We start from the raw sequence: 20370 nt of genomic DNA on the forward strand, positions 1-20370 counted from the left end.
AGGGAGGCTTAACGTGTAACAGTTTTATGTGTCTGTGTTATTTTCTTTCTGTTCACTCTGTTCTTCCTACCTTTCAGAAGTATGATGGTAGAATGTTAGAATTACACAGAGACAGGAAATTCATTGTGGCAGGAAAGTAAAGGTGTCTTTTAGTGGATGCTAAATGAAGCAAACTTTTTTGTTTACTATGTTAATTGTATCTAACTCTCATTTATATATATAAATATATTGAATACACATTTGGATCAATTCAAGATACTTAATAATAGAGCAGGGTGCATTGTTGCATATCTGTAGTCCCAGTGACTTGGGAAGCTGAGGCAGGAGGATCATAAGTTTGAGACTAGTTTTGGCAACTTGCAAGACTCAAAAATTTTTAATAAAAGATATGGGAATGTAGCTCAGTGGCAGATTGCCCCTAGATTCTTTTCTCAGTACCACGTGCAAAAGACAATATGTAATAATTGAGAATCCATAACATAAGTCACGATTGGAACCAAGTACTTTAGTTTTAAAAAATCACCATTGCTGTATTTAAATAAACCCCACCAAATAAACAATTTATATACCAAAAGTACTTAGAAAATATGTTCACTTAGAAATCTGTTGCACACCTGTAATCCCAGCATCTGAGGAGGCTGAGGTAGGAGGATCGCAATTTCAAAGCCAGCCTCAGCAACTTAGCAAGGCCCTAAGCAACTTAGTGAGATCCTGTCTCAGAATAAAAAATAAATAGAGCTGGGGATGTGGTTCCCCTGGGTTCAATCCCAGGTTAGAAAAAAAAAGAAAGTGATTCTAAATAGTAATTCTAACCTTTTCTCTGGAGTAATGTTAAAAGTTAAATGTTAACTGAAGTAATGTTAAAAGTAGATTTTTTTTTTCTCTTTTTATTTATGGTGCTAGAGATGAATCCCAGGTCTTTTGCATGTCTAGTAAGCACTCTACCACTGAGCTATATCTCTAGTCCTAAAAGTAGATTTTGTTCTAAGCCTAGGCTGGAGTTTGGCAGTGGTAGCAGGTAATTAAAGCCAGACAGGTGCATAGCTATTTTGGAGGATCACACATAAAGTGACTATATCTTATTTACTATCTCTTCAAAGAATAATTAGAGATTTAAAAATATTTTATAATTAGCTCTACTTTATTAACATTTTTCTTTGTGTGTATTTATGTGTGTGTATGCATGTGTGTTTCTGTCTGCATGTGCTTGATTGCTAGAGACAAAACCCAGGGCCTTGTGATTGTTAGGCAAGTGCTCTACCACTGAGCTATAGCTCCAGCTCCCCTCCTTATAACTTGTATATCAATTTCAGGCACATTTTTTTGCTGTGAACTTATAACCTCAAATGAAACTAATGTTCATCCCATTTATAATGGTATTTACTGATGGGTCCAATTTTCAGTATCCCTGTTAGTAAAACCTGTGTACCCTGAGTTTATAATAGAGTCCTTTCCAATTGTGAAGTACTTTGCCAATTTTCTTATCTCATATATGCTGAGCACATGTTGTATCACTGAACTATACCTCCAGCTTTTCTTCTCACTTAAAAGTGAGAATTCAAAGCTGGTAGTATCCAGTCATTTTATTGAGTGCAGATTCAGGGCTCTGGCAGCCTGCTGTTTCTTCCATTCACCACCAGAAACCATTTCTGTCCTAATTACAGGATGCATTTTTAAAAAACATTTTTCATACCTTTATTTGGCTTATTTATTTATTTTTTTATTTTTTTTATTTTTATTTTTTTTAAAGAGAGAGTGGGGGGGGGAGAGAGAGAGAGAGAGAGAGAGAGAGAGAGAGAGAGAGAGAGAGAGAGAGAGAGAGTTTTTATTTTTTAGTTCTCGGCCGACACAACATCTTTGTTGGTATGTGGTGCTGAGGATCGAACCCGGGCCGCACGCATGCCAGGCGAGCGCGCTACCGCTGAGCCACATCTCCAGCCCCTGGCTTATTTATTTTTATGTGGTGCTGAGGATCGAACCCAGGGTCTCACATGTGAGAGGCGAGCACTCTACCACTAAACCCCAGCCCCAGGATGCATTTTTTTTAGGCTGATTTCTCTGGCAGTAGGAAAGTTGTCACATACACATTTTTTTTTTTTAATATTTATTTTTTAGTTATCGGCAGACACAACATCTTTCTTTGTATGTGGTGCTGAGGATCGAACCCGGGCCGCACGCATGCTAGGCGAGCGTGCTACCACTTGAGCCACATCCCCAGCCCACACATTTATTTTTAACATTTAACCTTAACACCAAATAAAATTATATTGGCCTGATGTGGTGGTAAACACATAATACCAGCTGCTCAAGCTGACTAGACCTTTGTCACAACTTTAGGGGAATAGTTCAGAATACCTGAACTTCTGGACAGCTATTCACCCTGGACATCCTTTTGATAAAAGCTGCTAATAGAAAAACCAGTTGAAATCACTTTGTGACTTTGATAGTAAATCTGATCTTGCTTTATAACCAAGAGAAATATTAGTAAAAATTAAGAAATACTTTATAACTAATAAGAACAAATAAAAAAATATTTTAAAAATTTAAAAATCCCAAGGTTGGGGAAAAATATTTATATTCTTTAATACTAAACCCAGATTTTCTTTTGATTGCAAACAAAAGAAATTTACGACTCATACTTAACATCAGTTTTAATTTTTGAACTAGCAATTAAGGAAATCAGAAATGCATTCGATTTATTTAAAAAAACTACAGAAGAGAAAAATGATGTTCCTGAGAATAATCGGAAAAGAGAAGAGATACCACTTGATTGTAAAACCACAGAAGATCATAAAACCAAGGAAAACAAGTATTCACTTAAAGAGAGGAGGAATACCAGAGATGAAACTGACACTTGGGCATACATTGCTGCAGAAGGTGATCAGGAGATTTTGGACAGTATGTGCCACATGGATGAGAATTCAGGTGAATTTGTTTGGCATTGTTTTGTAGAATTTCTGGGTAATGTACTGTATTATTTATTCTTCTCTGACTATAATTCTGATCTTATATCAGAAAATAACAAGATTTTATTTGCATCACTGGATAAGTCTTTTGTATATTGAAGATCAAGTCATTCTTTGACTTTTAAATGAGGTAACATATTTTCTAAGTTTCTGCTCATAAGCTTAGTGCATTTAGAAATTATAAAGTTTTCTGATTTTCTAGCCCATTTGTGCACCGTTAGATTTCTTTTTGAAAATTGTCACATACGCATTTATTTTTAACTTTTAACTTTGTAGTAAATAACACCAAATAAAATTATATTGGCCTGATGTGGTGGTAAACACATATAATACCAGCTGCTCAAGCTGAGACAGGAGGATTGAACCTCAAGTCTGGCTTTTCTCAAAATAAAAAGTGAAAGGGGCTGGGAATGTAGCTCAAGAGTAGAGCACTTGCCTACCATGTGCATAAGGAAGTTTAATCTCATAAGTAGGAGGTTATCATTTGTAAGTCTTGATAAGTAGATTGAGAATTTTTTATTTTATTATTTTTTTGTTGTGCTATGGATTTAACTCAGGGGTTCTCTACCTCTGAGCTATACCCAGTCCTATTTTTTATTTGAGATAGGGCCTCACTAAGCTAACAGATGGACCTCAAATTATTGGATCATCCTGCCTCAGCCTCTTGAGTAGCTGGGATTTCAGCTGACAATAATAATTTGAATGCATGACAGACAAGATATTCTGGGAGATCCTCTTTTAGTGCAAAGCAACTAGATCTTAGATACTATATAAAACATATTTCTGGATGCATTGCTGAGCTTATAGGAAATTGGGTTAGTTTCCAGGACCAGTAGGCAAGGTGGAGGAAGATGGTTGCTCAGAGCGCAAATGCTAGAGATAGCACTACTGTTAGGACACCAAGCAATAAAGAGCAGATGCAAGCTGTCTGAGAGTACTCCCATAAACCCAGTTACTTGAGAGCCCAAGGCAGGAGGATCACAAGTTTGAGGCCAGCCTGGGTAACTTAGTGAGACACTGTCTCAAAATAAAAATAAAAATGGGCTTGGAATGTTTTTAGCTCAGTAGTAAAGTGCCTCTTGGTTTAGTTCTTAGAATTGCCCAAACAAAACAAAACAAAAACAGTGGGGAATATCAGTAAATTTAAAAATTGGTTCCTTGAAAAGACAAGCCTCTGATATTGTTGAAAAGGGGAAAAGAAAGGAATGAAATCATAATGTTTCAAGTGAAAAAAAGTTACAGATTATGTACAGATTAAAAGATAAAGGGATTTGGGGCTGGGGATATGGCTCAAGTAGTAGCGCGCTCACCTGGCATGTGTGAGGCACTGGGTTCGATCCTCAGCACCACATTAAAATAAAATAAAGATATTGTGTCCACCTAAAGCTAAAAAATAAATATTAAAAAAAAAGATAAAGGGATTCTATGTGCAGTTTCTTAGGGTAGATTTGAAAGCTGAATGACATGGGAAATTTCCTGGAAAATTATAGTTTAACAAAACTGACCCAAGAAAAAATAGACTGAATAGTCATAATTATTAATATGAAATAATTTTTATTTTATGGGTTTATATTCAAGGGCTTTACTGGTCTTACGTGGAAGGTTTACCATGCAGGAAAAAAAAAGCTCTGTTATTTTGTCAGAATAACTGGTTACTCATGCAAACAAAACCCCATGGATGAACATGAAATCTTGATGGAATGAAGCCTTGACTATACAGATAATATTTAGATATTAGGTATTTAGAAGATTAAGAAGGGCAGTAACTTGGTGACCCTTGGTGTAGAGAAATGTTTAAGACAAAAAATTTATAAAAGAAGAGTGATAAAGTTGACTATAAAATCTATTCACTATAGCTACTATTTAAAAGATGAAAAGACAAAGCATTGGTATCCAGAATATTTGAAGAACTATAATTTTGTAAAGCTCAGAAACAAAAACTTTTTTTTTTTTTTAGGGGTATATATTGTTTGTGGCAAAATTGTTTTAAGAAAGGGCCTGACCAAATAAGTCTAAACTAGATTCTGGATGGAAATAACACTGTGGAGGGGCAGCCAAGGGTGAAGGTACAGGTTCTCTGAAAGACTGGTTACAGATGCATACTTTGATTGTTTTGCTTCACAACATGCATTCTTTGTACATCTAATTTTTATTAAAAATAGAGAAAGATAAACCTATCATGTCCAGAAGTAACATTACAGAACATAGTATGAATGAACATAGATTTTTAAAATCACTTTGCTTCATTAGAGAACAGAATTTGAACTGTAGCTAAAGTCTTTTCAATGGTTCTAGTCTATATTTGTTCTCTTTTACAGTAGTCCTGTGAATTGATGGTATTATCTCAATTAGTATGAATCTTCATCTGTCCTGTTCACACGGTTGCCTGGTGCTGTGATGTTGGCTTCCTCTGTGACTGGAGTGGCTTGGGGCGGGGGGGGGGGGACTTCTGATCTGTGTGAAAACCAGACCTATCATTTTCTGATGTGCTTGACAAATCTCAGAGCTATTCTAAGCTTCTCTCGTCTTTTTTTTTTTTTTTGGTAGTTGTAGATGAACAGCATGCCTTTATTTTGTTTATTTTAATGTGGTGCTAAGGATTGAACCCAGTGCCTCACAAGTGCTAGGCAAGTGCTCTGCCACTGAGAGCATCCCCAGCCCCTCTCTCATCTTTATTATTGGGTCCTTTAACAGGTTATTGGGTTTGGAATAAATAGATTCTTATGAATAAATTAATGCTCCTTATGAGTGTTAGCTTTTTTTACTGTTGTTATTCAGAAAGTTGGGTACTTCTTTAAAGCCACACAACTCATAGGCACCGGGGATACAGAGCCAGAGTATGTAGTGCCAATTCTGTGCTATTTCTGTAATGTCATGTTCTCAGAGTTAGCAGAGAGAAGTTGATATCTGCCTAACATCTGTATAGTTTGAAGAATTAGTGTTAGGTGAAGATTTTTTAACTCATCAAACGTTTATTTTTAGTCATTTGGAATTACTCTAAATGAACTATGCTGAGATCTCAGTGATGGTGTTGCATGGGTAATGAGGGATCAACATATCCATCCCCAGTGTTAATGTGCCTGCAGATTTGCAACATTAGGGAGGAAATCAGCAGCACGAGGAGATTAAGATGATCATAGCACAGCTGCAGGTATAAATCAGTGATAGAACACTTGTCTAGCATGTTATGAGGCCCTGGGTTCAAATCCCAGTATCACAGAGGGAAAAAAAAATACTAGAAGGATCATAGGCAATGATTTTTGTTTACATGCAGATCTTGTTTACACATTTAGAATTACTTTACCTGTGTAAATGGTTGGAAGCAACATATATCTAAGAATGGCTAAAGACAGAAAATATCATGTTGTTGGGCTGGGGATGTGGCTCAGGCAGTGGCGCGCTCGCCTGGCATGCGTGCGGCCCCGGTTCCATCCTCAGCACCACATACAGAGATGTTGTGTCCGCCGAGAGCTGAAAACTAAATATTAAAATTCTCATTCTCCTCTCTCTCTTTCTCTCTCTCTCTCTCTCTCTCAAAAAAAAAAATATCATGTTGGATAGAATTACTCATTGTTCTCTTACTAAATTTTCATGATTGCTCCTTCCTTTGAGCCACTTAATCCTGTACTTAAAATTCATATTTCATGGGGCTGGGGTTGTGGCTCAGTGGTAGAGTGGTCGCCTAGCATGCACGAAGCACTGGATTCAGTCCTCAGCACCACATAATGTAAAATAAAGATATTGTGTCCACCTAAAACTTAAGAATAAATGTTTTAAAAAATTTCATATTTCACCGTTTTACAGTTACAAGTTACCCATTTATCTTTATATCTTTGGAATACCTAAATGTAGATAGTGTTTAATTATAAAATTCCTCAAGAGTCAGGAATTTTATCAGTTAAAGATGGAATTATTTATTAACCTATGTTAAAAGTATACATAAAGTTTTGGTTAAAACACCACAAAACATTGTGGGTTTCTATAATACTTCAGAAAGGTATATGTTAATAAGAAAGGCCCTTGTATATTCCAGATGGTAGGCAACAGATTTTGAGTTTGGGCATGGACCTGCAGCTGGAATGGATGAAATTAGAAGATTTTCAAAAGCATCTTGATGGAGAAGATGAGACTTTTGTCACAACAGATACAATTCCAAGTAGTGAGTGGTTTTGGAGTTATTCAGTTCCCTTTCACAAATATATATATATATAAATCTAATTCACCTTTCCTTTCATTTTAGACTTGTTGAGGGATGCTGTGAAAAATGGGGATTATATTACTGTAAAGGTTGCACTTAACTCAAATGAAGAGTACAACCTGGACCAAGAGGTAATATGTCTTTGAAAAATCTCAAGGAACATGGAAAATAGTTCTTTTGATATAAATTTATATTTGAGTGGTACATGTCTGTAATTCTATTGACTTGGAAGGTAGGAGGATTGTAAGTTTGAGGCCAGCCTCAGCAATTTAGTCGACACCTTGTCTGTAAATTTAATAAGGGCTGGGGATGTAGCTCAGTGGAAAGTTCCCCTGAGTTCAATCCTTCTTGCCAAAAAACAAACAAAAATTTGATATTAGTTTTTATCTTTTTTTTTGAGATGCAAAAACATTTTATTTGTTGAATAATTATATAGCTTGACAGCTTCACTCAGTGTCATCAGCAATTGAATTCACACAACATGTTTGTCTTTTCTGTCTAGGTGGGTTTAGCAGGTTACATCTGACAACAGTCCTGTGTAAACTGCTGCTTTTAAAACTGTTCTCTTCCCAGTATCCTTTTCATTCTCTCAACCTGCCACTCTCAAAAACTCATTTTTCTTCTGTATTTTCTTTTACATTTTAAAACTTGCTTTCAAAATAACACCCAAGGTGGATCCGGAGTGTTTCAGGGTATGGTCCTGGACAAAATGACTAGCAATAGAGCCCTTAGTTAAGAACAACAATCATGAATAACAAGAATCTTAAAACATGTATTTAAACTCTAATATTCATAACTTCACAATAATAGAGACTTTTTCTAAAACTTTTCATCAGTAAAGGATTCAGCTCATATAAACATATTCTAAGGATTCTTCTTTTATTTACTGGCAACATAATCCTTGCTGAGCTTTCTCATCACATCCCCATGGCTGATCCCAGCTGTCCCTTGAAACACCACTCGGTAATTCTCCTGCACGTATTTGGCAAATGGTCTCACATTGGGCTCAATGGGGGTTCCATCTTTACCAGTTAATGGCAGCATGACCAGAGGCCCTCTGCATCTGGCACAGATAAAGCGTTCTGTGTTCAACAATTTGGTGTAGCGGCCAACCCTGGTTTTGCACTGAGTACATTCATAATTAATCTTGTAGTTAATTGTATAGTTATGGCACCGAGTGACCCTGGGCAGCTCGGGGTGCACCGCATTGGATTTTCTCGCATAATACTTCCATGCATCACCATGAGAATCTCGGACACCATCAAGCAGCCAGGAAGCTGCATGGCATATTTCATGGATCAAAGTTCCACGGAGGCGGTCTGCAGAGTCACAGACTTTCAGAGAAATCTTGATCTTGGCATAGCACTCCCTTTTGGGGTGTCGTGTCTCACTAGTGGTGCATAAGCCAGCAGTTCTCAGCATCATTTTATTCCAGGTGATTTCTATTTTCTCTGGCATCTGACCCCCTTCTTCTGTGCTTTTGTTTTGACCTTAAGGGACTCATGTTTTTCACTGCTGCTTGAGTCCAGAGAAAGAACACAAACAAATCTGGCCCCCAGTGAGTTTTCCACTAAACGCGCCCCAAACCCTGTATCAACCCACACCTCTACTAGTGCTTACAACGACCTCACCCAGTTTTTTTCTTAATAACAAAAGTAATGTATATTCATTTTGTAAAATTCATATATTGTATAGAGCTGTACAAACATATAGAACTTGTAAATCCAATCTCTCAAAATGATGATTTCTTTTGGTTTTGCTCTGTCTGGGCTTCGCTCTGGCTTACCCTCTGCCTCTGTGAAAAAGGAAAAAGTATTGTTTTCATGTGGCCATTGTGTGTGTCCTTTTGGTGGTGGCCCATTTATAGCAGTTGCCCATCTTTTCTTTGTTGCTGGGTTTTTTTTTCACACTAGTGTATATGTGTTTTTTATGTAGAAGCGTATCAGCCCTTTCTTCTTAGTTTTTTCTGTTTGAAGTCTTATATTGCTTAAAGAATTCTTACTTTAGGATAGTCACATCTGTCAATGTCTAGTCTTACATTGAAAAGATGATATCTTCTGTTTTGTTTTTGCTTTTGTTGTATATTTTTAAGGTTTAATCCTTTGGGATAATACTTCGGGAAAAAATGTTAGAATTTTGATTAAAACTGCATAAAATATGTAGATTAATTTGGCAGAGAACTCTTTTTTATTTGTATCTTGAGTCTTCCATCTATGAATACAGTAACTTTGTACATTTGACTCTTCATGTATATACTTAAGTTACTTGCTTTGGATTTTCTAGGTAGAGAATTTGATCCATCTGCCCCAAAATAATTCACCATTCATTTTTATATCATACAAACTGTTGTTGATGTATTTTTAGAATTTAATACACTAATGTTGTAAAGTTTTAAAAATTATGCCAACAGTCATGTGTAAAAATAGTTCTAAAGGTTATAGTTTCTAATTATTTTTTATCATATTGTGGTGAAAAATAGATGCTTTAAATCAGTACTTTTAGTGATTTCACATTGAAACATCTTGGGTGAAGAGACTTGGTACCAGAAATTTTCTGATTAAAGACTAATAAGCTTTTTTGTTAATAAACCAACAAAGGATTCCAGTGGGATGACACTGGTGATGCTTGCTGCAGCAGGCGGGCAGGATGACCTCTTAAGACTTCTTATCACCAAAGGTGCAAAAGTGAACGGACGACAGAAGAATGGAACCACAGCCCTCATCCATGCAGCTGAGAAGGTTTGTAATTTCACTCTATCAGGGATTCAGTCTGTTTCTGTAGTGAAATAAATATAATGGTCATATGATAACATAACCTTATACTTTGATATTTCAGTTGACCTGTGATATATTATGAATGGATTTTGTTATCATCACTAGTACTTAGTAATTAAATTTTCAAAATGTGATTTATCTAACTGGAAGTAATTTATATTAAACTTGGCTTCTAAAGTACCGGTACTGATTTCAACATTATTTTTCAAACTGAAATTAAGTTCTACTTTTGGCTATTAATTAAAATGTTCTCATGTATTAACTTTTTAAAGGATTTATATGCAGAGGTTCTTTTTTTAAAAAAAAAAAAACATTTATTTTTTAGTTGTAGTTGGACACTACGTTTATTTCACTTATTTATTTTTATGTGGTACTGAGGATCTAACCCAGGGTCTCGCACATGTGAGGCGAGCGCTCTACCGCTGAGCCACAACACCAGCCCCTGCAGAGGTTCTTATATAGAAACCAATGACTAAACGTCAGATAGCACTTGCTGGCATAGGAAGCACATGATTATGAGCAGGTGCCTAAGCAGACGCCACCCTCAACATTCAACACTATGCTGCTGTGGGCCTTTGCGGTGAAGAAACACCGCAAAGTAGTAGCCACCCAACACTTGGGATGAAATCTGCCCAGTGGTTTTCCTGATGACTTAATATTTCATAATTTCTAAAAACTGTGTAAAGAATTTTGGAAATTAAACCTTTTTTTTTTTTTTTTTAAATAGAACTTTTTAACCACAGTGGCTATTCTTTTGGAAGCTGGAGCTTTTGTAAATGTTCAGCAGAGCAATGGTGAGACAGCACTCATGAAAGTAAGTTCCTCAGTCTCTGCAGGTATTCATGTTGGTGCCTACCACTGTCAGACCCTGTGCTAGGGACGGGGAGAACATGGGTACAGAATAGTTCCTGGACTCTAGCAGCTTACAGATGACTAGAAGTGGCCCAGCAGAGCAGCAGAGTGTGGCGTGGTTAGTAATGTGATTAGAGCAAACATAGGAAAGTGCTCCCAAGCTTGGCCTTGTGGACCCAGGGTGAATCTTAGGGTAGATGTGATAAGCATAAAGCTGTGTGAAAGGATATAAAATAACAGGAGTGCATCATTAGAAACTGAAAAAAATAGGAGGACTGCTGTTGTTTTAGAAATACTACAGTCCCATTGTATGAGAATTCTCTGCCAAAAGTAAAAGGAGCTGAAGAGTCATACAGGTCCTGAATGGCATAAAGGGTAATTTATTGGGGACTTTCTGGCAGAAGCATATCTTGAGTAGCAGACAGGTGGATTCCCCATACCCTAAGACAAGAAGAAGGGGTGTATATGATAAGCCAAGTTTTGCCTTTCTCAAAACTATTAACATGTTTAATGGCAGTTAAGCTGAGACCATATACTTGGCTTTAAAAAAAAAAAAAAAAACTCTGCTAGGAATGGAACCCCAGGCTTTACACATGCTAGGCAAGTACTCTATCACTAAGATATACCCCTAGCCTGCCAACTTTATTTAGTAGGGTTTGAGATGTGTGCTGGAGTCACATAGTGACATAATGGCAACTACAAACAAGATGGCAGTAATCATGTTGGATCAATGTTCAGAGACATGGGACTAGGAAAGCATGATGTGCTGTTGGTTTGCTATTATTTCGTATTGATAAATCTATTTCCTTTGGAATTGCAGTTTGCAGATGTATTTTGAGTGGCAGGTGGTTGGAGGCCCCCAGTATTGCTCCCAATGTAGCAGGTTTGATTTGCCTCTCAGGGCCCAACCCAGTATGGTTCATTCCTCTCTGACAGTTCCATATTCATGACCTAGCATGGTGTTAGGACATAACAGGTCCAGACACCAAACTGTAGATGGCTCTTGTCTTCCCATCTCCTAACTGGGAGATGCAACTTTATGTAAGTTGTGACCCAAGGAGGGATCTGACACCTGGTTCTAAACTTGTCAAGTATGACCAGATCACAGTGTTGACTCCTGGCTCTGCAGCAGGCCTGGCACTGAGTTTTGTTCTGAGCCTGCTGCTCTAAGGACACAGGCTACTAGCCCTTTCTGATCTTTGACCACAGTTGGGGTCTAAACTTTGTAGGGTTTTTGTTTCTTTTTCATTTTTGGTTCATGAAAATGTCATTTTGTTCAACAGCCTGAGCTTTTGAGTCTTTATTCTTCCTTTAAGTGTGTTATTGCCATACATGTAAACCAGAGATGGTACCTCAAAGAATCATCTCATTGACAAACCACTGAGTGCATCTGAACAGCAGGCACTGACACCTCCATAGCAGGGAGGGGAGAGGAGGAGTGGACACCAGCACTTAATACAGCTTGAGGAGGAACTGGGAATGAATCTTGAGAGGACTTTGGAGCTACTGAAAGGTAGATGGAGAAAGAGATCATCAGATTAAAGGATCAATTGGATGTTTTAATAGTCCTTAGTGATGAGGGAGAATGGATTGCTGAAAAGACTGGCAGTTTTTAGGCAGGCTTCTAAAATTAAGTGAAAAAATGGTGGTCTATACCTAAATAGTGACAGGGGTAAAGGTAGATTAGTTCTACAACTTTATAGGATTCACAGATTATGGTAACAGGTGAGGCCTTGTTCTAAGTTGGGAATGTAAGCAGCACAGAGGCAAGCAGGAGATAGGGCAGGCATTTCACTTAGGATGAGGAACCCACAGCCTAGGAGAGAGGTGTGGGTAGAGATTCATATGTGTGAGTAATCATTCTTAGTAACTGTAGCCTAACCACAGGTTGAAAATAAGAGATAGAAATATAAGAAAAGCCAAAGTGTGGGAAAGACCAGGGGAGTGAAAGGAGGATGGCAGGTGGGAGTCTGGGGAGCCTGGGCAAAGTGTTGGCAGACAAGTACACCCTGGTGAGTGTGTGCCTTGTCAGGGAGGCCTAGTGGTACATGCAGTATGCCGCACAAGTTGCTAACACTTGCTGAGACCTGGCCCCCTGTTGTCTTGCCCCTTCTCCATCATGCCCTGCCCTTTTCCCAAAGAACTCCTAAGCATGTGTGAAAGAGAGACTGACACTAATTTGTAGTTACAGTTTACAAGTGGGTAAATTATTACTCTTTTCCTGACATAGGCCTGTAAAAGAGGAAATTCAGACATTGTACGGCTTGTAATTGAATGTGGAGCTGACTGCAATATTTTGTCAAAGCACCAAAATAGTGCGCTGCATTTTGCAAAGCAGTGTAACAACGTGCTTGTGTATGACTTGCTGAAGAGCCATTTAGAGACGTAAGTATGAAGTGATGGTACCATGGTTAAGTCTCATAGTATTATGTATCTGTTTGGACACTTCATAATTGAAATGAGAGACAACTGCTTAGAAAAAGGTTAAGTATGTGTCCCAATGGGTTTCTTTTATCAGTAGATGAATTATGAAAGTCTTAGAAAATTTGAACATAACATTGGCATATCTGAGAGTATTGCCTTAAAATCTTAAGTATGAACTTAGTTTGGCTGACATTTTCTCAAAATTATTTTTTAAAGCAATTTTAGGTTTATTGCTGCCCTGCTATTTCTACAGCCTCCCACACTATCACCATCCCCATTAGAGTGGCACATTTGTTAAAATCTATGTATTCACATCACTACTTTATATTTATCATTCAGAGTTCAGTTTACATTAGGGTTCAGTCTTGGTATTATACACTCTATGGGGTTTAGACAGATGTCTCCACCATATTGTAGTATGATACAGAGTAGTTTCACTGACCTAAAATTCCTGTTTTCACCTCTTTATTTCCCTTCCCCAAACCTCTGGCAAGAACTGATCTTGAACTGTTCCCCTAGTTTGCTTACAGTAGATGGAATCACATATTACCTAGCCTTTTCAGATTTCTGTGAGAAATGTATAATTTCTTCCATGTCTTTATGTGGCTCATTTTGATTAATATTCTGTGGTCTGTGTACCAGTTAGATTCAGATTCATTCCCTACCAAGTGAATTCTAATTTTTTTTAATATTTATTTTTTTGTAGTTGTACACAGTAACTGTTATTTATTTTTATGTGGTGCTGAGGATCGAACCCAGGGCCTTGCACATGCGAGGCGAGCACTCTACCGCTGAGCCATAACCCCAGCCCCCAAATTCTAAATTTTATTTTATTCAAAGTTCATACTTTATAATGCAATTTTTTTTAATCACTTAAGAATTTTCTTGGTGGGCTGGGGGTGTGTAACCCCTCCAAGGTGCGCTGGGCATGCGTTGAGCTCCTGCCAAGCATGTGCAAGTACCCTGGGTTCCATCCCAGGCACTGCAAAAACAATAAAAACAAAAATTCTTGTTAAGACTTGCCAGAAATTCTAGAAATAGAAGCTAATAACTGCAGAAAGTAAAGTGCTTATTTTCCATACAAGAAGTATCTTAGGGTAGGCAGCCCCAGGAGGATGAGCCATTCTTCTCACCACCTGATCTCACTATATTAAGAAATCACTAGGTTCTTGGTCTCTGCAAGAGGGCTGCTGTAATTCCAGACATAGCATCTGTGTTCTAAACAGAAAATACATCTTAGACAAGAAACCAAAGACCAAAAAGGCACTGTGCTGGCATCTCCAACTGCCTGCTCCACAGCGTGCCTTATATGGCTGCTGGGAATCCCAGAAAGCCAGTTCATCTCTTCTGTCCACATGGGATAGCTGCAAGGATCCAGCCACTGGCCAGTGTTCCTGTTTTCCAGGATTGAGGGGCTCTCAATTTTGATTTTTCATTTGTCATTAGGCAAGTATTTATTTAAGCACAGTCTTTCTTTGTACCAGGAATATAGAGGCAGCAGTAGGGAAAACAATTCCCATTTTGGAACTTAAATTCCAGTGAGACGGATTCACAGTACATGATGTCAGTACCCAGTGCAAGAGGAAAAGAGCAGAGGAGCAAGATGAAGATCCAGTTGCTGTTCTTTCAAAAATAAAACGTGGGGCTGGGGATATGGCTCAAGGGGTAGTGCGCTCGCCTGGCATGCGTGCGGCCCGGGTTCGATCCTCAGCACCACATACCAACAAAGATGTTGTGTCCGCCGAGAACTAATAAAATAAATAAATATTAAAAATTCTCTCTCTCTCTCTCCCCCTCCCCCTCCCCCCCCTCCTCTCTCACTCTCTCTTTAAAAAAATTAAAAAAATAAAATAAAATAAAACGTTCAATCTGGGCAGGCAGATTGTTGTTCTAAATTATAAATTGTCTTGTTCTTTTCTATGTTGATATATATTTTCTGAAATTTAATTGTACAAATTATGGGATACCTTTGTAATAATTTGATACATGTATACCATGTGTAATTATCAAATTAGACTAGCTAACGTTCCACTAAACATTTTTTAAAAGTTCATTAACATTCTTGTTTATGCAGTACAATGCAATATTTAAACTCATCTACATTAACAGCTCTAGTCCTGTCCTCTTACTAGGCTTTCAAGAGTGGCAGAAGAGACAATCAAGGATTACTTTGAAGCTCGTCTTGCTCTACTGGAACCTGTATTCCCAATAGCATGCCATCGACTCTGTGAGGGGCCAGATTTCTCAACAGATTTCAATTATAAACCTCCACAAAATATACCAGAAGGTAAACCTATACTTATCCTCATGGCTTCTTTCAGTTTGAAGTGTCACAATTATCAACTGATTTTCACAACTCTTTCTTTGAACAAAACCTGAAGGAAGTGCCATTATGTATAATAATTATGTAAAATAAAATTAGCAGCAGAGCCGCTGTGGCAGAAAAGAGACCCCACTGATCCACAATCCCAGGCAATGTTGAAGGGTCCTTAGAATACTGTTAACCCTGTTTAAAGTGTATGGGAGTTGAGTCTTAATAATTATAACTGTTTTTAGAGCATTAGTAAAAATAGTTTAAATATTCTAAGCTAGAATTGTTACTACTAATAATTTTTGTCCCTTTAAAAAGAAAAGTCTTTCCCCGTAAATTTTAGTAAACAGAAATGTAAACTACAGCCCTGCTTTCTAGCCACTGCTTAAAAGCTCCTGTTTAGGAAGACCATGACCCTTCTTTAGGACAAAGAGGCTGCATACAGAAGGTACAGATAACGCTGTCTCTTGACTATTGATAAGAAGCAGGGCTCTGGCTTTTTGTTAAGTCTCCAACCTCTATTTAAAAAGTGTGTATTCATCAGTGAAAAATGTATTAAAGAAAATTAAGTCCAGTTACACCAATTAAAGATAGCCAATTATAACGTTAGTGTTCAGTGAACTCAGCATTGAAGTCATACTTTGTAGTTTTGACTATTCACCCAGACATTATTGGGATGGGCTATTTGGTGGAACTGACATGACTGATGGGCCTACCAAGTTTGTTTTTGTTTTGTTAATTGCTGCAAGTTTACAATGTCTGAATCCTATGAAATTCTTATTATTCATCTGAAATCCTACAAAGATGCTCTGTCATCCTTAAATTAATACCCTGATAGATTTTTCTAAATCCTGATTCCTGAATGTGGTCTAAAGACAAGCACTAGGCTCACAGGCCCAGACTGGCCCTTCTGTCAGTCTTGTGATTTGTAAGCACATTAAAAGTTTTAGATATTTAAATTCATCTACATTATAGATGAGTTTATTTAGATAGACCAACCATGGCTTCTTAAGAGCTACAATTAGTTTGATTTTTTTATTGAAACAACTCTTACCTCAGTAGAATTAATGAACAACACTCCTCTAAGACACTTATGTAGTCATTTTGTTTGGCAGAAACAGAAATCTGTCCTTAAAGCAAGAGTTGTGATTCTCCTGCCAGTAATTCACTGCAGGCCCTAGTGAGGGCTGTCTGTGCTCCCTGCCCCAAAGTTACAAAAACAACCTCACATCCTGTTTGCTACTTGATAGTGGTGCTAAAAGTAAAGACTGCCCCTACGTTCTTTGCAGGCCTTTGATCCTCTGTGCTTTAGGCAAGGGAAAGTTTCATTATGAAGCTAGAGAGCTAAATCTGTGTCATACTTCCAGTAGCTTGAAAAGACAAGTAGAAGAGTGAGGGTCTTCCATAAATTTTGGGTGGAGTCTCATTGAGACTCCCATCTTGCAGGGGTGCCTTGCCTCAGGGTCTGGAAGTTAATAACTCCCTTGTCCTTCCCTCCCTCAGGCTCTGGCATCCTCCTCTTTATTTTTCATGCAAACTTTTTGGGTAAAGAAGTTATTGCTCGGCTCTGTGGACCATGCAGTGTACAAGCTGTAGTTTTAAATGATAAATTTCAACTTCCTGTTTTTCTGGTAAGAATTTCTATAGTCCAATACTGAAAGTTCTTCTAACCAAAAGCTCATATTACTTAAATTTATATCTATATACCACTTGTTGGGAATGAGCAAATTCACATACTCATCCTAAATTTTTGTCAATGTTACCATATTGTCTTAGAACCAACATTATTCTGAATGTAAATTCTTAGGACATAAGAATACCATAAAGTACCAATTTCAAATATCAGATCTCTTACCATCATAATTCCAAAAAAATATTTACTTAAAATTTAGGAAACTTTAATGCCTCCAATTCCTAAGTACAACCATTGTATATACTAGTTGTATTTATGCTCATTTTAGTCATAATCTTTCAGTGGCTATAAATTTTTGGACATCATAAGTAAAAGATCTTGAAGAATCTTTATATACTTCTTTTGCCACTTCAAAAATTGTTTCCTTGGGCTGAATGAGACATTTTTTCTGGATATTGTTTCTATGATTTGTATCTTTTTAAATCTAAGGAAAAGAAATTGTAGCACATTGATTTATACATGATTCTCTTTGACTCCATTGGAATGGAGAAGCCAAGGGATGAGGATTACAAATTCGAGGCCAGAAGCTTGGGGATGTGGCTTAAGCGGTAGCACGCTCGCCTGGCATGCGTGTGGCCCAGGTTCGATCCTCAGCACCACATACAAAGATGTGTGTCTGCCAAAAACTAAAAAATACATATTAAAAAAAAAATTCTTTGTCTCTCTCTCTCTTAAAAAAAAAAAAAACAAACAAATTAGAGGCCAGTCTGGGCTACTTAGTGAGACCCTGTTTCAAAATTGAAATACATAAGGATTGGGGATGTAGCTGAGCAGTAGAGTGCTTATCTAACCATTGTGAGAATCCCTAGTGCTAAAGTTATAATCTGTAGATGTTGAGGTTTGTCTGAAAAAATGCTAACTTTGTTTCCTTGTCTCCTTCTACTCTAGGATAGTCATTTTGTTTACTCCTTCAGCCCTGTTGCAGGCCCCAATAAGCTCTTTATAAGGTTGACAGAAGCACCCTCTGCCAAGGTAAGAGTCCTTGTTTCATGTTTAGCATTACTACTCAGGTTGCTGTCCCATGATATTTGGTAATCATTTAGAAAAAAATTATCTTAGTCTCTGGAGATTTCAGTGTGCCTGTCGTGGAGAGGAGTACTCCTTATGGTTAAGAGTACTGGATGCATGGGGGTCTGACTTGAAAAATGTAAGACAATGTGACAGGAATGAGATGAAGGTTAAATCTGAGAACATCTCTTGTCTAGCAGTTATAACCCCTGTTTTAGGCATTGGTACTGTATTGCCATTGTTATGTCTAGACCATCACCTCTCCATGTGAAAGGAAGCTGGATTAAAACAGACCTGATAATATAATGAAGTAACAAAAACAAATTATAAACACTTGGAATTTTTTTTAATTAAAATAGCAATGACTTAAGTCTTGGCAATGTTGTTCTTTCTTGTGAGAAAGGGAAATTGTAGTTCTATACTAATGCATGCATTTTTTCCTTTCCCTAGGTTAAGCTGCTGATAGGTGCATACAGAGTGCAGCTGCAGTGACCAAACAGAACTGGGATGGAATTACTTTCAGACCTAGTCCTATGTACTCTTTTTTGGAGCAGTTTGGAATTCTGGCACATCTAAAACTTTCAAATGTAAAGTTTCATCTGTAAACTTCTTGCAGTGTAAGCTTGTCATCTGTTAGTGTCAGACTATAATACATATAAAATATAGATGTGTGCCAGTATTCTGCAATCTTAGCATATATCCAGACTGCATATTCCTTTTTTTCCACAATGTGGAAAGATACATGAGGATTATTTAAGAAAATTAAAGAACAAGACTTTTTCGACTCAATTTTCTACTGTCCTTGGTGAATCTCTGTGTTAAGGAAAAAAAAAAAATAGATGCAAAACATTTACTTACAGAAAAGGAGGCATCTGTATTCAAATCATCCAAGCACTGAATAAAGTGAATTTTCTGGCTGTGAAGGATGACTGATATAATGTGGTAATGGGGTAATTAATATAGAGGTTCCCCCATCAGAAAGGATGGAGGTGACAATATTTTTGTAAAGGTGCAGTGCCTGCTTAACCTTTCAAATGCAGCAAGAATTTAAACCAAGACTTTGTGAGGCCTATGAGCATAAAATGTGAACTTCTATCAAGTAATTTTGAAAAGCCATTTCCTGTGCCCTTTTTGAACATGACTAGGAAGACTGGCATTGGGTCTCAGGTGAGCCTTGTTATGCCACTACATTATTGGATGCCACATTTTCCCTTGCAGGAAGGGACTGCCACAGACCTCATGACCTCTTCAAGCAATTGTTGAGTTCATTAGTTCCTCATGTGAAATAAAAGTTTCACACAGTACACGTTGTGTAAATATTTCAGAAAATCATTTTGAGTTTATATCCTAAAACTACTTTTTTCTTTTTCCTCAATAAAACATGATCTTGGGCTGTTTCCTATTTCTTAGTTGTATATGGACACAATATCTTTTATTTTTATATGGTGCTGACAATTGAACCCAGTGCAAGTCAAGCGCTTTGCCTCTGAGCTACATAGCCCCAGCCCCTCCTTTATATCTTAAATATATAAAGTCTCAGGACTTCAAAACAAGGTGGATAACTAAATATGATTTTCTAGCTAACTGATGGCTGGGACTGAACCTTTTCACCTCAGCATTCTAGTATTCTGATTTCACAGCTTTCTAGGGGGAAATTAGGAGGTCTATGTTAGTAATGGTACAGGTACAATAAGGGATTAATAGTGACATATAAAAGAATCTCGAAGTAAAATTTGCCTCAAAATTATCCCTAAGTTGAACAGCCTTATAGGAAAACATTACAAAGTGATCCGTTTCATCAAGGAGATAGGGCTGTCTAACCTGCAAACGAAGTAGGAAATCTGTATAGTTCCTCTAGAGTTTACTTAGTAAAGTCAACAGGCAAAACTCGACTAGGAATGTGGACAAGTTAATTTTACCAAAACATGAAACAATGTACTAACAGCTTTCCCCAGATGTGACAGTAAGTTGTACATTTAGTAGAAACAGAATATGAACCCATACAATTTAATGCAGTTATTTTGCTCTAACCCATAGTTTTTCAATAGATGGACAAAAAGCCCACTTGTGTTTGTGGATAAGTAAAAATAATTAAATGCTGAAGTTCTGTATAATGAAGAGGACTTCGATCAACTAAAAATTCC

General features: G+C 37.4%; 1 protein-coding gene across 4 annotated transcripts in view; it reads left to right on the forward strand.

Annotated features, from left to right (window-relative positions):
- Positions 1-19566, forward strand: part of Mphosph8 (M-phase phosphoprotein 8) — a 51840-nt gene extending 32274 nt beyond the window's left edge. Inside the window, exons 5-14 of one of the 4 annotated variants that reach the window (XM_026394944.2) lie at positions 2668-2925; positions 7000-7125; positions 7207-7295; positions 9762-9902; positions 10666-10752; positions 13021-13175; positions 15347-15501; positions 17029-17156; positions 18107-18190; positions 18677-19566. In XM_026394944.2, coding sequence (XP_026250729.2) covers positions 2668-2925; positions 7000-7125; positions 7207-7295; positions 9762-9902; positions 10666-10752; positions 13021-13175; positions 15347-15501; positions 17029-17156; positions 18107-18190; positions 18677-18718 — 1265 coding nt within the window. In that variant the 3' untranslated portion in view covers positions 18719-19566. Of the gene's footprint in view, positions 1-2667; positions 2926-6999; positions 7126-7206; positions 7296-9761; positions 9903-10665; positions 10753-13020; positions 13176-15329; positions 15502-17028; positions 17157-18106; positions 18191-18676 lie in introns of those variants that run through there. The other 3 variants (XM_077792998.1, XM_026394945.2, XM_026394946.2) reach the window with 3 other exon arrangements.
- Positions 19567-20370: the final 804 nt, after the last annotated feature.

This window comes from Urocitellus parryii, chromosome 2 (genome assembly GCF_045843805.1).
Source record: "Urocitellus parryii isolate mUroPar1 chromosome 2, mUroPar1.hap1, whole genome shotgun sequence".
Classification (NCBI taxonomy): domain Eukaryota; kingdom Metazoa; phylum Chordata; class Mammalia; order Rodentia; family Sciuridae; genus Urocitellus; species Urocitellus parryii.